This window comes from Zalophus californianus, chromosome 14 (assembly GCF_009762305.2).
Source record: "Zalophus californianus isolate mZalCal1 chromosome 14, mZalCal1.pri.v2, whole genome shotgun sequence".
Lineage (NCBI taxonomy): Eukaryota > Metazoa > Chordata > Mammalia > Carnivora > Otariidae > Zalophus > Zalophus californianus.
The window spans coordinates 31201946-31224432 of NC_045608.1; the positions used below are offsets into that span (position 1 = coordinate 31201946).

General features: G+C 38.0%; 1 protein-coding gene across 6 annotated transcripts in view; it reads left to right on the forward strand.

Annotated features, from left to right (window-relative positions):
* The window catches only part of SPIRE1 (spire type actin nucleation factor 1), a 211802-nt gene that overhangs the window by 129290 nt on the left and 60025 nt on the right, over positions 1-22487 (forward strand). For all 6 annotated transcript variants that reach the window (XM_027576299.1, XM_027576300.1, XM_027576303.1 and 3 more), the window contains 2 exons: positions 5578-5655; positions 9578-9742. In XM_027576299.1, the coding sequence (XP_027432100.1) occupies positions 5578-5655; positions 9578-9742 (243 nt within the window). The remainder of the gene's footprint in view (positions 1-5577; positions 5656-9577; positions 9743-22487) is intronic.

The window sequence follows — 22487 nt, forward strand, 5'->3', positions numbered from 1 at the left end:
AGGTTCCTAGAAAAAACAGCAGATGCCCACTGAGGCATATACTGTTTAGTGCAAGTCAAAATGTCTTTGAGGTCATGCATTTTACCTTTAAAATCCACGTAAATTTTGTTTTATATGTCTGCATCTGTTACAAATATTTTAAAAACTTAATTCCATGTGTGGATTGAGTTCCTGCAGGAAATGGATTCTGAGGGGTAAAATTTGAGTTCAGGAGGTCTTATTGGGAATGCTTTGGGGAACACCTGTTAGGGGGTGAAGGGAAAGCTGAACTATGATGCCGGTATAGCAGGCCTCAGCCAATCCCACAGAGAGCTCAGAAGTTGAGATGGCCCTTCAGAGTTGTCCCAAGGGAGGCAAGGGGGCCTGACCTTTGTACTTCCACACAGACCGATGACTGGGTGTGGGCTACCCCAGAGATGGGGCATACCCATGACAAGGCAGCTCCTTGCCTGCACGCTAAGTGCAGCTCCTGGAGCAGGATTAGGCTATGAGCCTTTGGCAGACAACACCTCCAGCAGCCAGTGGAAGAGAGTACTTCATTCCTGAAGGGGGTGCGGGGTGTGCACCTGGGCAGCTGACCACAACCTTCATCACATTATCTGTGAGTAACATATGTCATTATAAATGCTCCCTGGCATATCGCTGTAGTGTTTGACCAGAGGTCCCCAGAAGTACAGGTACCCAGTTTGAAGGCCCCAGGAGAGACAGTCGGGAACCCATTGTAGGGGAGTGAAGAGATAAACCAAATGAGGAGGAAACTGGAGCAGAAAGAACAGTTGAGAGACTTGCTGTAATCAACTTTAGTAGTAGCAGTAAGAATCAAAAAAAGATAAATATTTTCATCTTGCCAAAGACCGCCCATCTTCTACTGTATCCATACTGTTTTGCTTTCTCTTGTTTGGATCCTAGAAGGGCTAGAGACCATTGGAAATTTAAAAAAAAAATTATATATATATAATATGTATATATATATATATTATATATATATATATATATATATATATAGGCTTGTAAAAATGAGCCTCTCCTACATGTTTTCAGCTTTTTTCATTATCTTTTGGTTTATAGATCCTTGGTAAACAATATAGTGCTTGTCGTGGAATCAGCCTTAAGCTGACAGGGGAAATACGACAGAAAAAATTTACTGCAGTTTGGGGCTCTTTGTGCTCTTGGTTACAGATGGGGAAGGTGTGTTGTTATGGTGTTGGCACATGTATACATACTTGATCCTCTCAGGCATAAAGGTTTCAAACCAATTTATTTTGATGCTGACTGAATCTTACTGACCTGTTTAGTATTATTATTACTTCATTTCTTCTGTGTGGTATTAGGCTTATTAATTTTTCTTTTTAATTTATTTATTTTATTATTTATTTTATCATCTGTTGACTGAATGAGACACTTAAATGTAATGTGAGCTTGGGTTACATATTTATTTCCCTGAACTAGAGAGCATATTTTTCTCTGTGGCATAAATAGAGGTTTTCTTCTCCACCCCTCCAGTGGATTCTGAGTTTAGAGAAAAAAATTCAGGTTTTCCTCTGAATAATTTTCCCTTTCATTGGGCTTCTTATTAAAGTTGACTTGAGGGCGCCTGGGTGGCTCAGTTGGTTAAGCGACTGCCTTCAGCTCAGGTCATGATCCTGGAGTCCCGGGATCGAGTCCCACATCGGGCTCCCTGCTCAGCGGGGAGTCTGCTTCTCCCTCTGACCCTCCCCCCTTCATGTGCTCTCCCTCTCTCATTCTCGCTCTCTCAAATAAATAAATAAAATCTTTAAAAGAAAAGAATTCCTTTCTCTTAAAAAAATAAATAAGTAAATAAAGTTGACTTGAGGGGTGCCTGGGTGGCTCGGTCGGTTGGGCATCTGCCTTCCGCTCCGGTTTTGGTCCCGGCGTCCTGGGGTCAAGTCCCACATCGGGCTCTGTGCTCAGCGGGGAGCCTGCTTCTCCCTCTCCCACTGCCTGCCTGTCTGCCTGCTTGTGCTCTCTCTCTCCCTCTGTCAAATGAATAGATGGAATCTTTAAGAAAAAAAAAGTTGATAAGAACTGTTGAGGAGATTTAAGAGTTGGACTGTTCTTGGCTGAAAGATTTTAATTCACTTATTCAATAAATACTTACCAAGCACCTACCAAGTGCAAGGCATACTTTTAGAGATTTGAGGAGCCCATCACTGAACAAAATACACAAAAATACTTCCTTATGAAGCTTAAAATCTGGCAACGAGAGGCAGGCAGTAAACATATTAAGTAAGTCATATACACTGTCAGAAGGAGGATGCTTTCTGGGAAAAGGCATAGACTAGGGGAATTGCTAGGGACAGAGCGTGGAGCTTGGGATTTGTATAGGATAGTTAAGGTAGGTCCCATTGAGAAGGTGACATTTGAGCAAAAATGATGTATGGGAATTAGCTATGTGGATATGTGGGGTAAAGCGTTCTGGCAAGAGGGAACAGCCAATGCAAATGCCCTAAGACTGGAGTGGGAAGAAATAGAGATGAAGTACTTATTCTCAGCTCTTGGTTTTTTGGGTTGGGGAGGGAGGAGCCCATAGCATATCATAGGCTATGATAGAGACGTCATAGCCTGATAGAGTGCCTAGGTGCCCAGAGGGAGTTCACCTCCTTAATCTCTTTTCTTTCACTATTTTAATTACAAAAATCTAGAACGAACACTCTTCTGGTCAATAGAATAATATATACCTTAAGCCATTAATTGTTTTTGGGATAGAGCCTGGATTACAGTCTTCATAGGAACAAAAATGTGTGTGTGCCTCTCCTTTTGGTCTCCTCTCTGCTCAGCTCTGAATTCAAAATATGAATACTTGATGAAGATTGTGGACTTGAGTTGAAAACTGTGGCTTTAAATCATCAGAGATTTTTTAAATGACAACTAATAATCCCTAGCAAAAAAAATTAGGTATTTTGAATATCAGAAATATTGTTTATACCAGGACATTTGGTATGTCTTTAGACACAGAAAAACGAAGAATCCTGATTTTAGTAATAAGGATTATTACTCAGATTTTGACATAATGTTGTACCAGATATTAAGTGCCCATTATCTGCAAAGCCCAGTTACAATTTATAAACTGTTCTTTTTTCTTGTGTAATATCAATTCATAAATACTAATTTTAGCAAAAGTAAAGTACAACTTTATCCAGCTGTTTTCTAAGACTTTTCTAAGCCATTGGGGTCAGCAACAGGACTCTTAGGTTCCCAATAGGACCATTCATCTGGTGTCCCTTCCGCACATCTTACCTCATGTCTGAGACCTTGATGCCACTTTTACCTACTTCACTCTGCTCCATCCCACCTGCAGGGAGACTGCAGCCATGTCATTTAGTTTTTGGGAGCCTCAGTTGTGAGTCCAACCGTAACAAGAGTTGTGCTTGGGGCCAAATATTGGCTGCTTGAAGCCTTAGCCCTTGTTAGCTCTCATTATTTCCCCACAGCCTGCTGCAGCCAAGAGCAGTAGCCAAGACCATTGGAAAAGAGCAAGGCTCTGGATGAGGATTCGGGCGTGGGGCTGGGGCAGTACAGAGAATTCAGACATACATGTTTTTGGAGGTGCTTTTCCCCAGGGGCTGTAAATGCAAGGTTCTGCTATATTTAACTGATTATATTTTAAATACAACAGCCATCGTGAGGTAGATACTAATACCTTCCTCTTAAAGGTGGAGAAACATGGGCCCAAAGATGGTAATGTAGCATGACTCGGGTAGCAAGTGTCTTACTACATAATCTCAAACAAGAAACCTGACTTTGTTTTAAAATAGGGTTTCCAAAATGTTAAAAAATAAATAAACAAATAAATAAAATACGGTTTCCCCTGCTTTCCAAAAGTTCACATTATGCCACTTCACCTTTACAGAAAACCTACATTATGAAAGACCTACATTAGGATGGTAATGGCTTTTTCCTTAAAAGCACAATTTCTTTGGATTTCTTTCAGCTAGCAAAACACAGTGTAGGTGCTAGTGTCGGTCTTCAGTTAAAGTGAAGTGGCTCACATGAACCTTCAGAAATCAGAAGTTACCTGTCATTATGGAAACACATTCTGAAACAAGTAAAAGTACTCCCCCCCCCAATAATTTCTTTCTTAGCAAGAGAAGAAATAATGCATTATTTATACCATTTTCTTCAAATGTTCAGAGTAATTTTATTCTTCATATATTAATACTCCTATACACTATTAAGTACAAAAATAAACAGGTGGTGTTATTCTCATTTTGTGGAAGGTCAGTCTCAGATGTTGAGAAGCCAAAAATAAATGGTTTAGAAATGTTTTCTGTTAAGTATTCATTATTTTCATGTAAAATAAACTAGGTTTCATACAGTACATTTAAACTCAGTCCACATACATTCAGGAAAATAGGCTCAACGAAAAGTAAAATATACTAGAGTTGATTTATTGTGAGTAGGAATGGAATAACGCAAACTGGTAATTAATAGGTGAATAGATGTTTTACTTATCAAGATTTTCTTAAAATTGCAAATGTTGGATTACTGCAGTTTCATGGGGTGTAACATTGTGTGCCAACTATACTCAAATAAAAAAATAAAAAAAATAAGCAAAAAAGGGTCCAAACTTGCAGTTCTAAGATGAATAAGTTCTGGAGACTTAACGTACAGCACGTTGACTGTAGTTAACAATATTGTCTTACATGCTGGAAAGTTGCTGAAAGTAGATCTGAAAGGTTCTCACCACATACACAATAAGGTAATTATATGAGGTGGTGGAGGTGGTAATTTACCTTATTGCACTAACGATTTTTGTGATATACACATGTATCAAATAATAAAACATTTTATATATTGAAATTTATTCATGAAATTATTTGACAAATATATATGGAGCATGAAAAGTGCCAGTGCTTATTTTAGCCCCTGAGAATAGACTTTTGCTTCATGCAACCTAGGGGGAAGGCATAAACAAATGTAGAATTACAGTGTAATAAGGGCTACAGAGGAAGGTGTACGGTGCTATATGCCATTGTATAGTAGGAAGATTTGGCTTTGGAAGAGGGGGAAGGAAAGGCTTTCCTGAAGAATTGGTGATTCTGTTGAGCCCAGTATCTGAAGGAAGAGCAGAAGTAGGAATGAAAGAGACCAGACCTGGGGATGAGGAGAGGAGAGTATCCAGGGCAAGACCACATCAGAAATCAGGCAAAAATTAGATAGTGTTTAAATTAAGAGATCTGCAGGGGAGATAAAAAGAAGAGGGCTTAGGTTATATGGAGAAAGTAATATCTTTGAAATTTAATGGTGGATTGAATATGGAGGTTGAGGGAGAGGGCAGTGTCACTACAGCTTAGGGGTACAAGTTAATGTGGTGACAAAGTTAGCCACAAGGCCTAGAAGGAAATTAGGATGATCAATCTCAGTTCATCCCTCTGTAGTATTGTATTTATTCTAGCCTACCATTGACTGAAATCTACAGAGAAGTAGATTCTGTACTGTTTCAGTAACACTTCTGTATATACTTTGTCTGAAGGTATCTGTTAGAAATTTTAATTTGAGAAGGTGGCTTAATGAAATTTTTATACCTAAATGTTTTCTTTTTATTTTAATTGGTAGAATCTTAAGAAGATTCAAGAAATGGAAAAAAGTGATGAATCTAACACAGACCTGGAAGAGCTGAAAAACGCTGACTGGGTAAGGTAGTTGGACATTCTCTGTTCTGCTTAGTGTCGAAGACATAGTGTAATGTGTTTTTTTGGGTATTGTTTTGTTTTTTAAAAGATTTATTTATTTATTTTGGAGAGAGAAAGAGTGCATGAGTGGGCAGGGAGGGGCAGAGGGACAGAGGGACAGAGAGGGGAAGCAGACTCTCCACTCAACAGGAAGCCCAACGCAGGGCTTGATCTCAGGACCCAGAGATCATGACTTGAGCCGAAACCAAGAGTCGGTCGCTTAACTGACTGAGCTACCCAGGTGCCCCATAGTGTAATGTTTTTTAAAATGCTTGTTATTGGGGCACGTGGGTGGCTCAGTTGGTTGAGTGTCTGCCTTCAGCTTGGGTCATGATCCCTGGGTCCTGGGATTGAGCCCCTCATCGGGCTCCCTGCTCACTGGGGAGCCTGCTTCTCCCTCTGCCCCTCCCCCTGCTCATGCTCCCTCTCTTCCTCACTCTCTTGCTCTCAAATAAATAAATAAAATATTTTTAAAATAAAATAAAATGCTTGTTACTAAGGGCTGTAATACGAATTGATATTGTATGAATTTGAATGTCTAGTCTTATATTTGAGGAAATATCTATTCCCCATTTTACAAAACTAACTGGTTTTATTAAAGCTACCCCCAATGTCTTCTGAGAATTTAGGTATTTTAAAATGTTGACCTTTTTAATTATATTACTACTTTAGCATACTCATAAGTCAAAATATAAGCTCTGTTTCAGGATAAGGTGTGAAACTATAATGTAGTACATTCATTTATCCGATGAATAGTTACTGGATTAGTGTTCTGGGGATGCAAAATGAATAATACAGGATCTCTGCCCTCATAAAACAGAAGACAGACTTTTAGCACAGATGATTGCAGTATATTTATGCGACACACTTTAAGTAGCCAGTTTTTCTGGCATGATTCTAGATCCTTGTGAAACCAAGAGTCCCTGCCCTCATATATGACTTAGAGTTGGGTGGGCATGACAGCGTTGAGGACAGGAGAGTCAGTGTCATGAAATTAGACTGAGGTATGTTCAGGTGTCAATGGGAAGGCACATTTCAGGATTCTGACTTTTCAGGTTAAGGAAATAATGGTTAAATAATGACATCATTAAATGAGAGACTAGGAATAGAAGCAGATTTGGGGGATATGAACAAGTTGCTTTTGACCATATTAGATTTTAACTGTTTGTTTAATTCTTTTCTAACAGCTTTATTAAAGTATAATCAGCATGCAATAAGTTGCACATATTTAAAAGGCACAATTTGATAAGTTTTGACATGTACACACAACATACATACCCATGAAACCCATGAAACTCCTTTCTTCTAGGCAATCAGTGACCTGCTTTCTCTCACTATAGATTAGTTTTCATTTTCTAAAATTTTATATAAATGTAATCATATAGTATGTACCATTTTTTGCTTGGCTTCTTCCATTCAGCGTAATTCTTTTGAGATTTCATCCATGTTGTTGCCTGTATCAATAGTTTAATGTTTTTATTACTAGTAGTAGTCCATTCCATTGTATGGATCTACATGTGTTGATGTATGAATGTAAATATTCTTAATTTATTGATGATATCTTTACTGAGATATTTGGAATGATATTAATCTGGAAAATTTAAGAGTAGGGTTAAAAAACAAGTAGGCTGTAATATCTTATAAGTGAGTATTGTCATTTTAGAATAATACTGATTATCAAGTTTCCTTTGTATAGAATACTCTGGCAGTCTTTTTCCAGGTATATTTCATCTTGGCTAATACATTTTTAACTTTTTTTCTTAGACATGGAAACCAGATAAATAACTCCAGGTGGTCAGAATTTAGCAAACAGTTAATATAAACTTGAACTAAAAATTTAATTTATTGCCTTAAGGCAAGCTCTTTTAAAAACTAGTAGGATCACTGACAAGAGATGCACTAACTGCATGGAGACTTCCATTTGCCTAGATCAGCAGTCTGTTTCTTGTAAGACCATTACAATGAATTATTTAGAAATATTAGAAAGAAATGAGTAAAGAATGAGGAATAGAATGAGGGAGAATTAGGATATTTTTAATGGCAGGATCTAAACATCTCAGGATCTCCCTGGTGGAATATGAGGTAAATAAAATCTCTGGGAATACATACAATGACAGTTGTATATTATTTTATATGCCTACTATGACTTTAATTTCTGAATTAGATTTCTGAAAATTTTTGCCAAATGATAATATATAAAGAACTGGCTATATAAAAGGTCTGTTTGAATCCTTGCATAATTATAGCAAAATCTTCAAATGTGAGTAATTATCCTCTAATTTATCTTTTTGGAGAATTCAAAGTTTCACATATGTCAGTTTTTTCTTGAAGCGTGGGGAGGTCAAGAAAAGAGACAGAATTTTAAAGGATGAGATGATATTTGAACTGGATCTTAAAGAAATGAGTATAAGAGAATTTGGGACAAGAGCATTCTCAAAAGAAAAATCTAAATATTTTAGGAATATTGTATTAGAGTAATTTTAATGGCAGAATCTAAGAATCTGTTTAAATAGGAATATTTTAGAAGGTATTCTAATGGATATATACCACAGTAGTAAGTGCGTCAAATCCTCTGTGGAATAAGAAATGGCATACATGTTTTTAAAGTCATAAATTGTTTTTGAAGACATTTTTGAGAAATTTAATCCAGAGTTATCTTATGTAGATAATTCTTAGGAAATACATCACTTTTTTTAAAGTTTTTTTTATTTATTTAAGTAATCTCTACACCCAACATGGGGCTTAAACTCACAACCCTGAGATCAAGAGTCCCATGCTCTTCTGACTGAACCATCCAGACACCCTTATCACTTGGTTTTTAATAAATATATTTAAGTAGCTATTTGAACCGCTTATTAATTTCAACAAACTAAAGTGTTTCAGTTAGATATCATAATGATTTACTTTTCACAGAAGTAGAGACTACATCTTAGCTTTTAGGCAGAAAAATAAAAGGATTAATGTATAATAATAGTAATAATAATAACATACATATTTGATGTGTCTTATATTATTATAAGAACTTCATATATATCTCATTTTCTTGAAGGGCCAACAAGGCAACTCACCATTATTTGTTAAGAAAATGGATATTAAATAATTTGTGCAAAGATAGTGATAACATAAAAATGATCACTTTTGAGCATTTTCCGTGTACAGAACACTGTATACCAGTTCTGGCCATCTCAGCAAGTTATGAAGTACCATTTTCTTTTATTGATGAGGAATCCAGGGTTCAGAAAGGTGAAGCAACTTGCTGGATGTCAGGTAGCTAATAGGTGGTTTTATCAATTAGCTGTGGTCACAGTAATGCTGACTAACCAACCACTACAGAATCATAGTCGCGTAAAGCAGTACATTTATTTAGGTTATGAGGGTACAGATCAGTTGTGGTAGCTCCACTCTATGTATGTCTCATCCTTCTCCTGGGCAGCCTTTCAGTCCAGGCATGAGGTTCTCATGGCAATAATAGAAGCACCAGTGACAAGCCCATTGTGCATTTGCTTTTGCAGCCTTTGGTCACATCATTTCAACTACTGTTTCAGTGGCCAAGCAAATCACATAGGCAAATCCAGTATTAGGGTGTGGGACATACATTCCTCTTTAGTGAGCAAAATCACGTAACAGGACTGAGCCCATTAATGCAGCCTTCCACAGTAGGTGAGTAGGGTTTACACTCAGGTGACTCAGCACTTAGAGCTTATGAATCTTGACTGGCTTTCTTTCCACATTTTAATATCCTTAAACCTAATTTTAAAAAGTGGTTTTGTTCGGCTTACTCAGTGTTTTGCAAACCAAGCTCTTCATTTTTTCTCTCTGACTAGCTATCTAGAGGAAACTGGTAAATTTATTCATGAACATCTCTCCACCCTTGGTTCTTTTAGGCTCGATTCTGGGTTCAGGTGATGAGGGATTTGCGGAATGGAGTAAAACTTAAGAAGGTCCAAGAGCGGCAGTACAACCCTTTGCCCATTGAATATCAGCTCACCCCTTATGAGATGCTAATGGACGATATTCGATCCAAAAGATACACTTTGCGAAAAGTAATGGTAAGTAACAAAGAAAACTATTAACAGACTGAAACGGTTATTCTTCAGTAATCTTATTTGTTGAAAATGTTCTTCTCAGTATTACATTTTCAAAATCATTTCTTCCTGTAGAAGTAATACATTGTCATTACAGAAAATTTGAAAAATACAGTAAGCTCAAAGAAGCAAAGTGACAAATGGGTAATTTCACAACCCAGAGAGATATTTTGTTAGCATGCTGATGTATAACTTTCAGTCTTTTTTTTAAAGATTTCTTTATTTATTTTAGGGAAAGAGAGAGCAGGCGAACAGGGGGAGGGGCAGAGGGAAAGAGACTCTCAAGCGGACTCCCCGCTAAGCACAGAGCCTGACACGGGCTCAGTCTCATGACCCTATAATCATGATCTGAGCAAAAATCAAGAGTTGGATGCTTAACCAACTGAGCTACCCGGGCACCCCCAATCTTTTTTCTATACATTTTATTTGGACAAAATGGATTAATATTGAACACTTTGTTTTGTGACCAGTTATTTTCACTTAACATAGTATATGAACATTTTTCCGTGTCGTCATGTATTCAAAATCATCATTTCTAAATGACTGCCTCATTTATCGCTTTGTGGCTATGCCAGAGTTTATTAAACCATCAACTTGTATAAAGTTTTGTAAGCAGCCTATTTTATGTATCCTTGCATTTAAATCTTCTTGAATAGCAACGGTGAAATCTTTGAGTTAGGTTCTTAGAAGTGGAATCCTCACAGTGCTATGTCTGAAATACATCCTGAACATGACTACTTCTCACCACCGCCACTTCAGATGCTCTGTGTTCTCAGCCACCGTCTCTCGCTCACACTATTACAGTGGCCTCTAAGTGACCTTCGTGCTTTCATTCTTGCCCCTTTTAGTCAAGTTTCCCCCAAAATAGCCAGAATAAATCTCTTAAGGTAAAAATATGATGATGTCATTGCCCTGCTCAGAACCTTCCACTGTTCTCCATCACACTTGGAACAAACTTCACATCCCTACCTTGGCCTGCAGAGCCCCACGGAGTCTGATACAGGTTACCTTTCAGAATTCACCTCCAATAACCCTTCCTGGTTGATTTCCCCTCCTTAGCCATGCTGGTGTCTGTTGCTGTCACGTGCTCCTGCAACTGAGCATTCGCCGCCCCTTTTCCTGGAACTCTCTTTTCCCACACATCTACGTAACTTGCCTTATCACTTGTCAGGTCTCTGCTCAAGTGTCCCCTCATAAAGCCTTCTCCACTTCTCTACCCACATGTTTCAGTAGTTCACATTGCCATGTATTTTCAGATTCACTCTCTTATCTCTCTTACCATTATAGGGACTTAGTTCTTTCACTGTTATATCCCCTGTGATTAGTGCATGTGCCTGACACACAGCCAGTTGCTGAATACTGTACCCAACAAATAGTTTTGGGATGAATGAATGAATTATACCCACTTTTTAAAGAAAATTTAATTAGTTATTTTATATGGAAGATTCTTATGAAACATATGGCTTAGTTTTAAAGTACATTTAAGTAGGGCGCCTGGCTGGCTCGGTCTGAAGAATATGTGACTCTTGATCTTGGGGTCAGGGATTTGAGCCCCAATTGGGTATAGAGATTACTTAAATAAATAAACTTAAAAAAATAAAATAGATTGAAGTAGCTCTTTGTTAATTTTAATAAGCTGCAATATTACAGCTCTAAGTATCATGTTGATTTACTTCTTAGTAAATCTGATTTCCTTTACAAGTGAGGAAACTGAAGTTTAGAGGTGCTGCATAACTTCCCAAGTTCAGACAACTAGTCTGAACTAGTTCATTTTCGTTCTGTCTGACCTCAGAATCTGTGCTGTGTGCTACACACGTGTGGCCAAATTGCCCTTTAGTTATATTGTGATGATTACTATTTACAACATAATAGTTTTTTCCATTTCTTCCTATCCTTGACCAAAGTGGGTGTCTTTTGGGATTGACAAATTTGGGAGAAAATTCTCTTTCCTTTTTAAAATCTATATTTCTTTGATTACAAGTGTATTTAAGCATTTAAAAACATATACCATTTTTTTGTATTTCTTAATTTTATTTAATTTAACAAATTTTTTTAAAGATTTTGTCAGAGAGAGAGAGCGTGCACAAGAAGGGGGAAGGGGCAGAGGGAGAAGGAGAAGCTAACTCCCCACTGAGCAGGGAGCCTAATGCGGGGCTCCATCCCGAGACCCTGAGATCAGGACCTGACCCGAAGGCAGATACTTAACCAACTGAGCCACCCAGGCGCCCCTAATTTAACAAATATTTATTGAGCACTTCTCATGTGCCAGGCACTGTTGTAGACTCTGGAAAAAGGACACAATACAGTCCTTATTCTCAGGAAGTTCACAGTATGGTGGGAGCCACTGGTAATTAGGCAAGCATTAACAACAGTGTGATAAGCTAAGTGTAAGAGTCTGTATGCCAAAAAACAATGTTCAAAGTCAGAGGAATAATGGGATTTGACACAAGAAAAAAACAGAGGTTCTCCATAATTGGAGCCCTTTCCACTCTATAATTCCTATGAAGAATGAATGTAGATGGTTTCTTTTTTAAATGACTTCACAGTATTTCCTAGTGCACTGTTAATTATTTACCCAAGACTCTATTAATAGACATTTAGATTGTTTCCAGTTTTCATTGTTTTAATTAGTGTGATGAATATCCTCAAACAAACACTTCATCTAATTATCTCCTTGGTTTGAATTTCTGTTGGTGAGATGGATAGATCAAGGATTATGTACATTTAAAAATTTTTTTTTAAAGATTTTATTTATTTGAGAGAGAGAATGAGAGAGAGAGAGCACATGAGAGGGGAGAGGGTCAGAGGGAGAAACGGGCCTCGATCCCGGGACTCCAGGATCATGACCTGAGCCGAAGGCAGTCGCTTAACCAACTGAGCCACCCAGGCGCCCTACATTTTAAATTTTAATACATGTTGCCAAACTTTTCTCCAGAAGGACTGTACCAATTTACACTTTTACCAACAATGCAAGATAATTTCTGTTGCCAATACTTGGCAGTGCTGTCTTTTTCAAAAATGCCTACTTAGCTGAACATTATCCTGAGTGGGAACACTTAACAGTAATCACAGATGATTTTCCTCCTTATCCTAAAGGAATTACTCAGAAATTCGTATTATTGATTAAAATAAGTAAATGTTGCTTCTGCTTAATAGATTAACATTTCTAACTAAAGTCTTTTACCTGTCACCCACAATATAGCTAAATCATTTTATTTTTCATCAGAAAAAATAATTGTGCTAAATAGTAGTTAAACTTGTCTGATACTAAGAATTACATGGGATAGGGGCGCCTAGGTGGCTCAGTCCATTGAGCGTCTACCTTCAGCTCAGGTCATGATCCCAGGGTCCTGGGATCAAGCCCCACCTTGGGCTCCCTGCTCAGCCGGGAGTTGGCTTCTCCCTCTCCCTCTGCCCCTCCCCCCACTTCTTCTCTCTCTCTCTCTCTCTAATATATAAATAAAATCTTTTACAAAAAGAATTACATGAGATGGATTTCTCTTGTAGATGCTGATTTAACAGGTCTCAGCTGGGTTGTAATATGTTGTAAAACATATAATATTGGGTGAAATTTAAGATCATGTATTTGGGAAATAATGGTTTGTGATTATACATAGACGTAATGACAAAGAACTGTGCATCCAAGTTGGAAGGTATTCATAAGCATAAATAATTATTCTTCTGTAGTAAATGAAAGGTTTTTAAAGAGTCTGGTTTTTCTTTCTTTCTCCCATTCATTCATCTTAAGGTAAAATTCACATTAAATTACCTATTTTGAAGTGTCTATACAGTTCAGTATATCCACAGTGTTGTGTAACCTCCACCTCTGTCTAGTTCCAAAATAATTTCATCACCCCAAAGGAAACCCTGTAGCCATGAAACAATCACTCCTAATCTTCCCTCGCCTGAGCCCCTGGCAACTACTTTTCTACTTTCTTTCTCAGTGGATCTACCTATTCTGGATATTTTATATAAATGGAATCATACAATATGTGACATTTTGTGTCTGGCTTCTTTCATTTAGCATAATGTTTTCTAGGTTCATCCATATTGTAGCATGTAGGAGTACTTTATTCTTTCTTATGGTGGTATAACATTCTGTTAATGTGCATATACCATATATTATTATCCATTCATCACATGATGGATATTTGGGTTCTTTCCATCTTTTCGCTATTGTGAATAGTGCTGCTATGAACAATCATGTACGAGTTTTTGTTTGAATACTTGTTTTCGATTCTTTTGGGTATATACCTAAGAGTGGAATAGCTGGATCATATAATAATGCTATGTTTAACTTATTGTGAAACCACCAAACTGCTTTCCACATCACTTGCACCATATTATGTTCCTACCAGCAGCGTATGAGAGTTTCAGTTTCTCCATATTCTTGCCAACACTTGTTACTGTCCATTTTAGTTTTTAATTATACCTACCATAGTAAGTATGAGGTAAAATCTCATTGTGGTTTTGCTTTGCATTTCCATAATGACTAATGATGTTATATGTGTTTTCATGTGCTTGTGGGCTATTTGCATGTCTTTGGAGAAAAGTCAGTTCAGATCCTGTGCCTATTTTTTAATTGTGTTGTTTGTATGGTTGAGTTACAAAAATTCTTTATATACTATGGATATTAGACTCTTGACAGACGTATGATTTGCAAATATTTTCTCCCATTCTGTAGGATGCCTTTTCACTCTCTTAACAGTGTGCTTTGAAGCTTAAAGGTTTTAATTTTGCCAATGTCCAATTTATCTATTCTTTCTCTCCCGTTGCTCAGGCTTTCGGTGTCATATCTAAAAATACATTACCAAATCTAAGGTTATAGAGATTAACCCCTAAATTTTCTTCTAAGACTTCTATACATTTAGCTCTTTGATCTGTTTTAAGTTAATTTTTGTATATGGTGTGAGGTAAAGGTCAAACATAATTCTTTTGCATTTTTTTAAAAGATTTTATTTATTTATTCATGAGAGAGAGAGAGAGGCAGAGGGAGAAGCAGGCTCCCCACTGAGCAGGGAGCCTGATATGGGACTCGATCCCAGGACCCTGGGATCATGACCTGAGCCAAAGGCAGAAGCTTAACCATCTGAGCCACCCAGGCGCCCAATTCTTTTGCATTTTGATACCTGTTTGTCCCAGCATCATTTATTTATTTGCTGAAGAAACTATTTTTACCCCCATTTAATGGTCTTGGCTCTTTTCTGATAAATCATTTGAATGCATGAGTTTATTTCTCAACTCTGAATTCTATTTCATTGATCTATTATGATTATCCTATGCCCATGCCACATTGTGGGGTGATTATAATATAATACATATATTATTAATGTTAATTATTGTAGCTTTGTGATAAGCTTTAAAATCTAAAAGTGCGTCCATCAACTTTGTTTTTCTTTTACAAGATTGTTTTAGTAATTCAGGGTTCCTTGAGATTCCCTGTGAATTTTAGAGTAGGTTTTTCGATTTCTGCAAAAAATACCATTAAGAATTTGATAGAGATTGTATTCAATCTCTAGATCACTTTAGGTTATATTGTCATCTTAATATTAAGTCTTCCAATCCATAAACATAGAATGTCTTTCCATTCATTTATATCTTCTTTTATTTCTTTCAGCAGTGTTTTATGGTTTTCAGTATACAAGTCTTACACTTCATTGGTTAAATTTGTTCTTAAGTATTTTATTCTTTTTGATGTTACTAAGAATGGGATTGTTCTCTTTGCTTTTTTCTGGATCATTCATTTCTAATGTATATACATTATACATATATATACATACTATATATACATATATGTACACATACAACTGATTTGTGTATGTTGCTCCTATATCCTGCAACTTTGCTGAGTTTATTAGCACTAATAGTTTTCTTGACAGATTCTTTAGGATTTTTTTTTTATATATATAATCATGTCATCTGTGAAGAGAGATACTTTTACTTCTTCCTTTCCAATCTGGGTGCCTTTGTTTTGTTTTCTTTTGTTTTTTTTCCAATCGGGTGCCTTTTAATTATCCTGTCTAGAAATGTCAGTGTTGAATGGAAAAAGCAGGCATCCATGTCTTCTTTCTGATTTAGGGGGAAAGCATTCAGTTTTTCATCATTGAGTATAATATTAGCTATGGATTTTCACAAATGACTTATCATGCTGAGGAAGTTTCCTTCCATTCCAACTTTGTTGAGTGTTTTTATTATGGAAGGGTGTGGGAATTTTGTCAAATCCTTTTTTTGCATCAATTAAGACAATTGGGTTCTTTTGTTTTATTCCATTAATGTGGTATATTACCATTAATGTGGTATATATTTCCACCCTTGCATTTATGGGATAAATCCCACTTGATCATGATGTATAATCCTTTTTAATATACTGCTAAAGTCAGCTTACTAGGAGTTAGGAGTTTAGCACCCATATTCAGAACTGATTTAATCCATAGTATTATAATGTCCATATCTGGCTTGATATGAGGGTAATGTTGGCCTCATAGAATAAATTAGGAAGTGTTACCTCCTTTTCTAAGTTTTGGAATAATTTGGAAAGGATTGAGATTAATTCTTTTTTGGGTGATGGGCATTAAGGAGGGCACGTGATGTGATGGGCACTGGGTGTTACATGCAGCTAATGAATCATTGAACACTACATCAAAAACTAATGATGTACTATATGTTGGCTAATTGAATTTAAATAAATAAAATAAAATAAAATAAAGTTTGAGTAGAATTTACCAGTGAAGTGTTCTGGTCTTCGGCCCTTCTTTGTTGGGAGATTTTTGATTGGTGACTCAATTTTTTTACCTATTACAAGTCTGTTCAGATTTCCTTTTTTTTTTTTTTTTTTTTTTTTTTGAGCGAGAGAGTGTGTGAGCAGGGGTGAGGGGCAAAGGGAGAGAGAGAGAGAGAGAATCTTAAGCGCAACACATGGCACTGTCTCATGATCCTGAGATTATGAACTGAGCCGAAATCAAGAGTCAGACACTTAACCAACTGAGCTACCCAGGTGCCCCTCCTTTGTCTTTCTCTCTACTTCCTCCCTTTCTCCCTCCATCACTTTCTTCCTTCCTTCCTTCCTTTTTAATCAGTTTTGTAGTTTATGTCTTTCTGGGCATTTGTTCCTCTCACCTAGATTATTTTATTTGTTAATGTACAATGATCATAGTATTCTCTTATAATGCTTTGTATTTCTGTAAGGTCTGTATTAATGTCTCTACTTTGATTTCACTTACGATATTTGTATTTTGAATCCTCTCTTTCTTGGTCAGTCTGTCAGTTTTTTTTTTTTTTTTTTTTTTTTTTTTTTTAAAGATTTTTATTTATTTATTTGACAGAGAGAGAGATAGCGAGAGCAGGAACACAAGCAGGGGGTGTGGGAGAGGGAGAAGCAGGCTTCCCGCCGAGCAGGGAGCCCGATGTGGGACTCGATCCCAGGACCCCGGGATCATGACCCGAGCCGAAGGCAGACGCTCAACGACCGAGCCACCCAGGCGCCCAGTCTGTCAGTTTTGTTGCTCTTTTCAATGAAACAACTTTTGGCTTTGTTACTTTTGTCTATTTTTCTATTCTTTATTTCTTCTCTAATCTTTATCATTTCTTTCCTTGTGCAAGTGATGGGTTTAGCTTGTTTTTTCTTGTTAGACCCTTAAGATATAGAGTCAGTTTATTGATTTGAGATCTTACTTCTTTTTTTTTAAAGATTTTATTTATTTATTTGATAAGAGAGACAGCGAGAGAGGGAGCACAAGCAGGGGGAGTGTCAGAGGGAGAGGGAGAAGCAGGCTTCCTGCTGAGCAGGGAGCCTGATGCAGGGCTCGATCCCAGGACCCTGGGATCGTGACCTGAGCTGAAGGCAGATGCTTAACAACTAAGCCACCCAGGCCCGAGATCGTCTTTCTTAATATAGGTCTTTACACCTATGAATTTCCCTCTGAGTACTGTTCTTTACTGCATTCCATAAGTTTTTGTATGTTGTGTTTTCATTTTCATTATTTCAAAGTATTTTATTATTCTACTCATAATTTCTTCTTTGACCTGCTGGTTATTAGGAGTTTGTTTTAAATTTCACATATTTGTGAATGTTTTCAGCTTTCCTTTTTTTTTTTTTTTAAAGATTTTATTTATTTGACAGAAAGAGACACAGCGAGAGAGGGAACACAAGCAGCTGGAGCGGGAGAGGGAGAAGCAGGCGGAGCAGGGAGCCCGATGCGGGGCTCAATCCCAGGACCCTGGGATCATGACCCGAGCCGAAGGCAGCCACCTAACTGACTGAGCCACCCAGGCGCCCCTTCAGCTTTCCTTCTGCTAGTGGTTTCTTTCATTTCTTTGTGATTAGAAAAGATGCTTTGTATGATTACAGTCTTTTTAAATGTGTTGAGGTCTAACATGGAGAATGTTCTTTTTGCATTTAAGAAAAAGACTATTGGGTAGAATGTTCTATGTGAGTTGGTTTATTCTAAGTTAGATTATATGTTGTTCAAGTTATCTCTTTCCTTACTGATCTCTCTAGTTTTCTGTCCATTATTGAAGTCTCCAACTATTATTATAGAACTATTTCTATTAATTTTTTCTCTTTGCTTTATATATTTAGATGTGTTTGTATTTATAACTATTATATTTTCTTGACTTATTGACCCATTATCAGTGTATAATGTCTTTCTTTGTCTTTTGTGACAGTTTTTGTCTGAAAGTTTATTTTGTCTGATATTAATATAGCCAGCCCAGCTCTCCTTTGATTACTGATTGCATAGAATATCTTCTTTCATGCTTTCACTTTCAACTTATTCATGTCTTTGGATCTAAGTTGAGTCTCTTGTAGACAGCACAAAGTTAGATCATGTTTTCTTTATCCATTCTGTCAATTTCTTCAATTAGAGAGTTTATTCCCTTTATACTGAACATAATTACTAACAAGGAAGAACTTATTTCTGCCTTTTGATATTTATTTTCTATATGTTTTAAATCTCATTTGTCCTCTAATTTTTTCAATGCTGCCTTCTTTTGTGATTTTTTTTTCCTATATCCCATTTAGATTCTCTTCCCATTTTTTCTGTAGTTTTTAAGCTTTTATTCTTAGTAAGTTCCCTGGAGATTACAGTTGATATCTTACCTTAATAACAGTCAAGTTTGAACTAATACCAGCTATGTGGCTCAGTCGGTTAAGCCTCCAATTTTTGGTTTTGGCTCAGGTCATGATCTCAGGGTCATGGGATCGAGCCCTGTGTGGGGCTCCATACTCAGCACGGAGTCTGCTTGTCCCTTCCCCTCTCCTTCCGCCCCTCCCCCCCATGCACATGCGCTCTTTCTCTCTCTCTGAAATAAATAAATCCTTTTTTTTTTTAATGTTTTCTATTTCCAAAACATTGCTAAAGGGGAGGTTGTAGTGGGTGGCAACAAAAATAATTTTTAGTGTGACTTAATATCTTAAACTATATATTTCTGTGTTATTATCATGGATACTAAAAATAATTTTTATGCTTAAGGATTTGGGACAAAAGTTGAATAGCAAAAATGCAACTTAACGGTAAATATAAGGAATGACTTTTGGTCCTATTGACCAGATCTCTCAAGTCTTTTGAAATAAGTTTCTTAGTTGTGAGTATTTTATATGAATTTGAGAATGTTGCATGTGATTCTCTTTGAACTCCTCCTAGTATATTATGAATGTAATCTGTTTTTTCCAGGATGTTTCAGAGCAGGTAAATGTAAATGAGTGACTTGGGCCAGGTTCAAAGCTAACAAAGCTTATCTGTGTTAATCAAAGTCAGGATAGTGTTTATCACAGGTGGGGGTGGGGTAGCAACTAGGAGAAGGCACCAGAGAGCTACTAGTATTCTATGTTTTAAACTGGATGATGGTTCAATAGGTTATGTTCATTTTTATATAATTAAGATTTCTGCGCTTTACCATATATACATTGTACTTCAGTAAGCAAATTTACCCCCAAAATTGACATCTACTCTCTAAAAGAAATAGACTTCAATACTGCAATATATTCTTTTCTACATACCACACTTACTGTTTGAATTCCACAGTTACGCATGCATTATCAGGCTACTCTTTATCATGTGTGTGTGTGTAGAGGAAGATTCAAGTTTTAACCATATAGTTTCATCTTTGGATAGTGGTTTCTTTTGACAAAACTTGGATTATGGCAGCTGTGAGTAGCAACATTTCATGATATTTACAGATAGATGCTGTCTCATGAAAAAAGTCACTTGAGGATTCATTGCTTCTGTGCTTAATGGCAAGAATCCTTTCATTTACTTGAAATGTTAAAATATAAGGAAGGACAGCGGGAGTCTGGCATTTTAGGCAGAGTTGGCTCCCATGCCACCCCATTTGGTGCCAGCTCCGTATCTTAGAAGTTCTGCCCAGCTGACCAGGATAGAACGTGCCTTTATTTGGAACAATAGGTCCCCACCGAGAGCCATTATCAAAAGCAATAGAGAGGGTGACAATTGGGAGAGCTAAGGAGGCTAGACTGTGGCCTCAGTAGTGGCTAAGACCACTCAGAAATTGAACAAAGTAACTTAGGAAACGGGACAAAGTTGGGTAAGATCCCACTGACTCCTGCGGGTCTCAAAGGTTGTACTTGTGCTGGGCCCACTTGGGAGAGACTGAAGAGGTGAGCTCTTTGTCCCTGGCCAAATAGAGAGGTCTTGTGAATGCAGAAAGTAAAAACTGGGCAGACAGTTAACTCCCGTGACAAAGGAAGGGAGCCTTACTGGCGTCACTGTGTTTATGTACTACTTCTGACCTATCGTTGGCTGATCGCTAAGTACTTTGCTGACCCAGGGGCAACCCCTAGGAAGCCAAGCTTAAAAATAAAAACAAGAACTTTAATGAGAAAAAAAAAATACTGAGCAGAGACATTAGAACCTACATGTGGCAGGGGAAGTAGACTTAACAGAATTAGTGTACACAAGTCACTAAGCAAATAAACAACAATACCCAACCCTGCAAGGAGAGATCAAAATCCAGAGCTCTTACAATATATTTTTTAAGTGTCCAGTTTATAGCAGAACATTATAGACAGCAAAAAAAAAAAAGTGTGGCCCATAGTAGTAGCTCTTAGTACAGGAACGGTTATGGAATGTACATTCCAGACAGGGTGTGGGGGGTAAGGAGCCTCCAATTGCCCAGGTCCAGCCAGTGGTCATGTCCTCTCACTGACCTCTTCCAACCGTAAACCAATAAAACTTCAAAAAGATAACGTAGGAGAACATCTTTATGACCTTGAGGTAGGCAGAGATTTCTGTAAATAGGACAGGTGTGTACACTGTGCACCAGAAGACTTATACAAGAATATACTAACTAGCATTTTTGCAGTACCATAATGTTGAAGTAACGTAATGTCCACCAACAGTGAAATAAATAAATTGTGAGCAAATAAATGGAATAAGAGCAAAGAAATTAATTTCTCCTACATGCCACAATGTAATTGAATCTCTGAGACATAATGGTGAGCAATAAAAACCAACCCCACAAAAAGCCCTACATAGGATTCCATTCGTATATTTTTTTATTTCAAAAAAAGCCATTCCTTTTGTAAGTGTGTAGGAATGCCTGTTCTGTATTCTTCACTAATACTGTGTTACACTCTCAAACTTTTATCTACCAGTTTTACAGGTCTGATCTCATTTAATCAAACATCTCTTAGGTGTGTTTTAGACGATATGTGTGATACTTAATTAAGAGCAGTGACTCTGGAAATAGGATGACTATGTTTGAATCTCAGTTCTGCCATCAACTCAATAGCATTTTGGGCATGTTATATGTACATATATATGTATATGTATACATATATACAGATACTGGTTTTAAAAAGTGAGACAACCTGTTTTCTATAAAATTTTAAGAAGAGGGGAGGGAGAAGATGGCGGAGGAATAGGAGACCTGGATTTCGTGTGGTCTCAGGAATTCAGCTGAATAGGGATCAAACCATTCTGAACACCTACGAACTCAACAGGAGATCGAAGATAAGAATAGTAACAACACTCTGAACAGAAAAGCGACCACTTTCTGGAAGGTAGGACATGCGGAGAAGTGAATCCGAGGCGATATTCGGGAGGATAGACAGCGGGTGAGGGGGCCTCCGTCGGCCGCTTCTGGCGAGTGGTGGAGCCGCGGAGCACAAAATCAGAACTTTTGGAGGTCGCCTCCGCTGAGGGACGTCGCTCCAGTGGCTAAGCGGGGGGTGGAACCCTGGCGGGACAGTGTGGTCTCAGGACCTTTGGGGTCACAGAAAGACCAGGGGTGCCTGAGTGCGGCAGAGCTCCCAGGTATTGGAGCGGGGAAGCCGGCTGCAGAGACAGAGCCAAGGCATGGGCTCTCAGCTCGGGGTTGCCATAAACTGTGATCTGCGGCCCAGTCGGGCTACTGCTCCTCCAGCAGGGACCCAACAGGCGGCAGAGCCGGGGAGACTCCCCTTCCTCCCCTGGGAGGAGCGACGCAGAAGCGCACTGCAGGGATCTGCTGGGTTTGGAGACTCCACACGGATCGGGTGCCAGAGATAGAAATGCTCGGTCACAGGCCGGGTGAGCACGGAGTGCGGCCGGAGACCGGGGACATGGGAGTGACTGCTTTTCTCTGGGGGCACACTGAGGAGCGGGGCTCTGAGTTCTCAGCTCCTCCAGGTGGAGATTGGGAGGCCACCATTTTCACCCTGGTCCTCCAAAGCTGTACCGAGAGCTTGCAGAGAACAAAAGCTCGTGAGAGC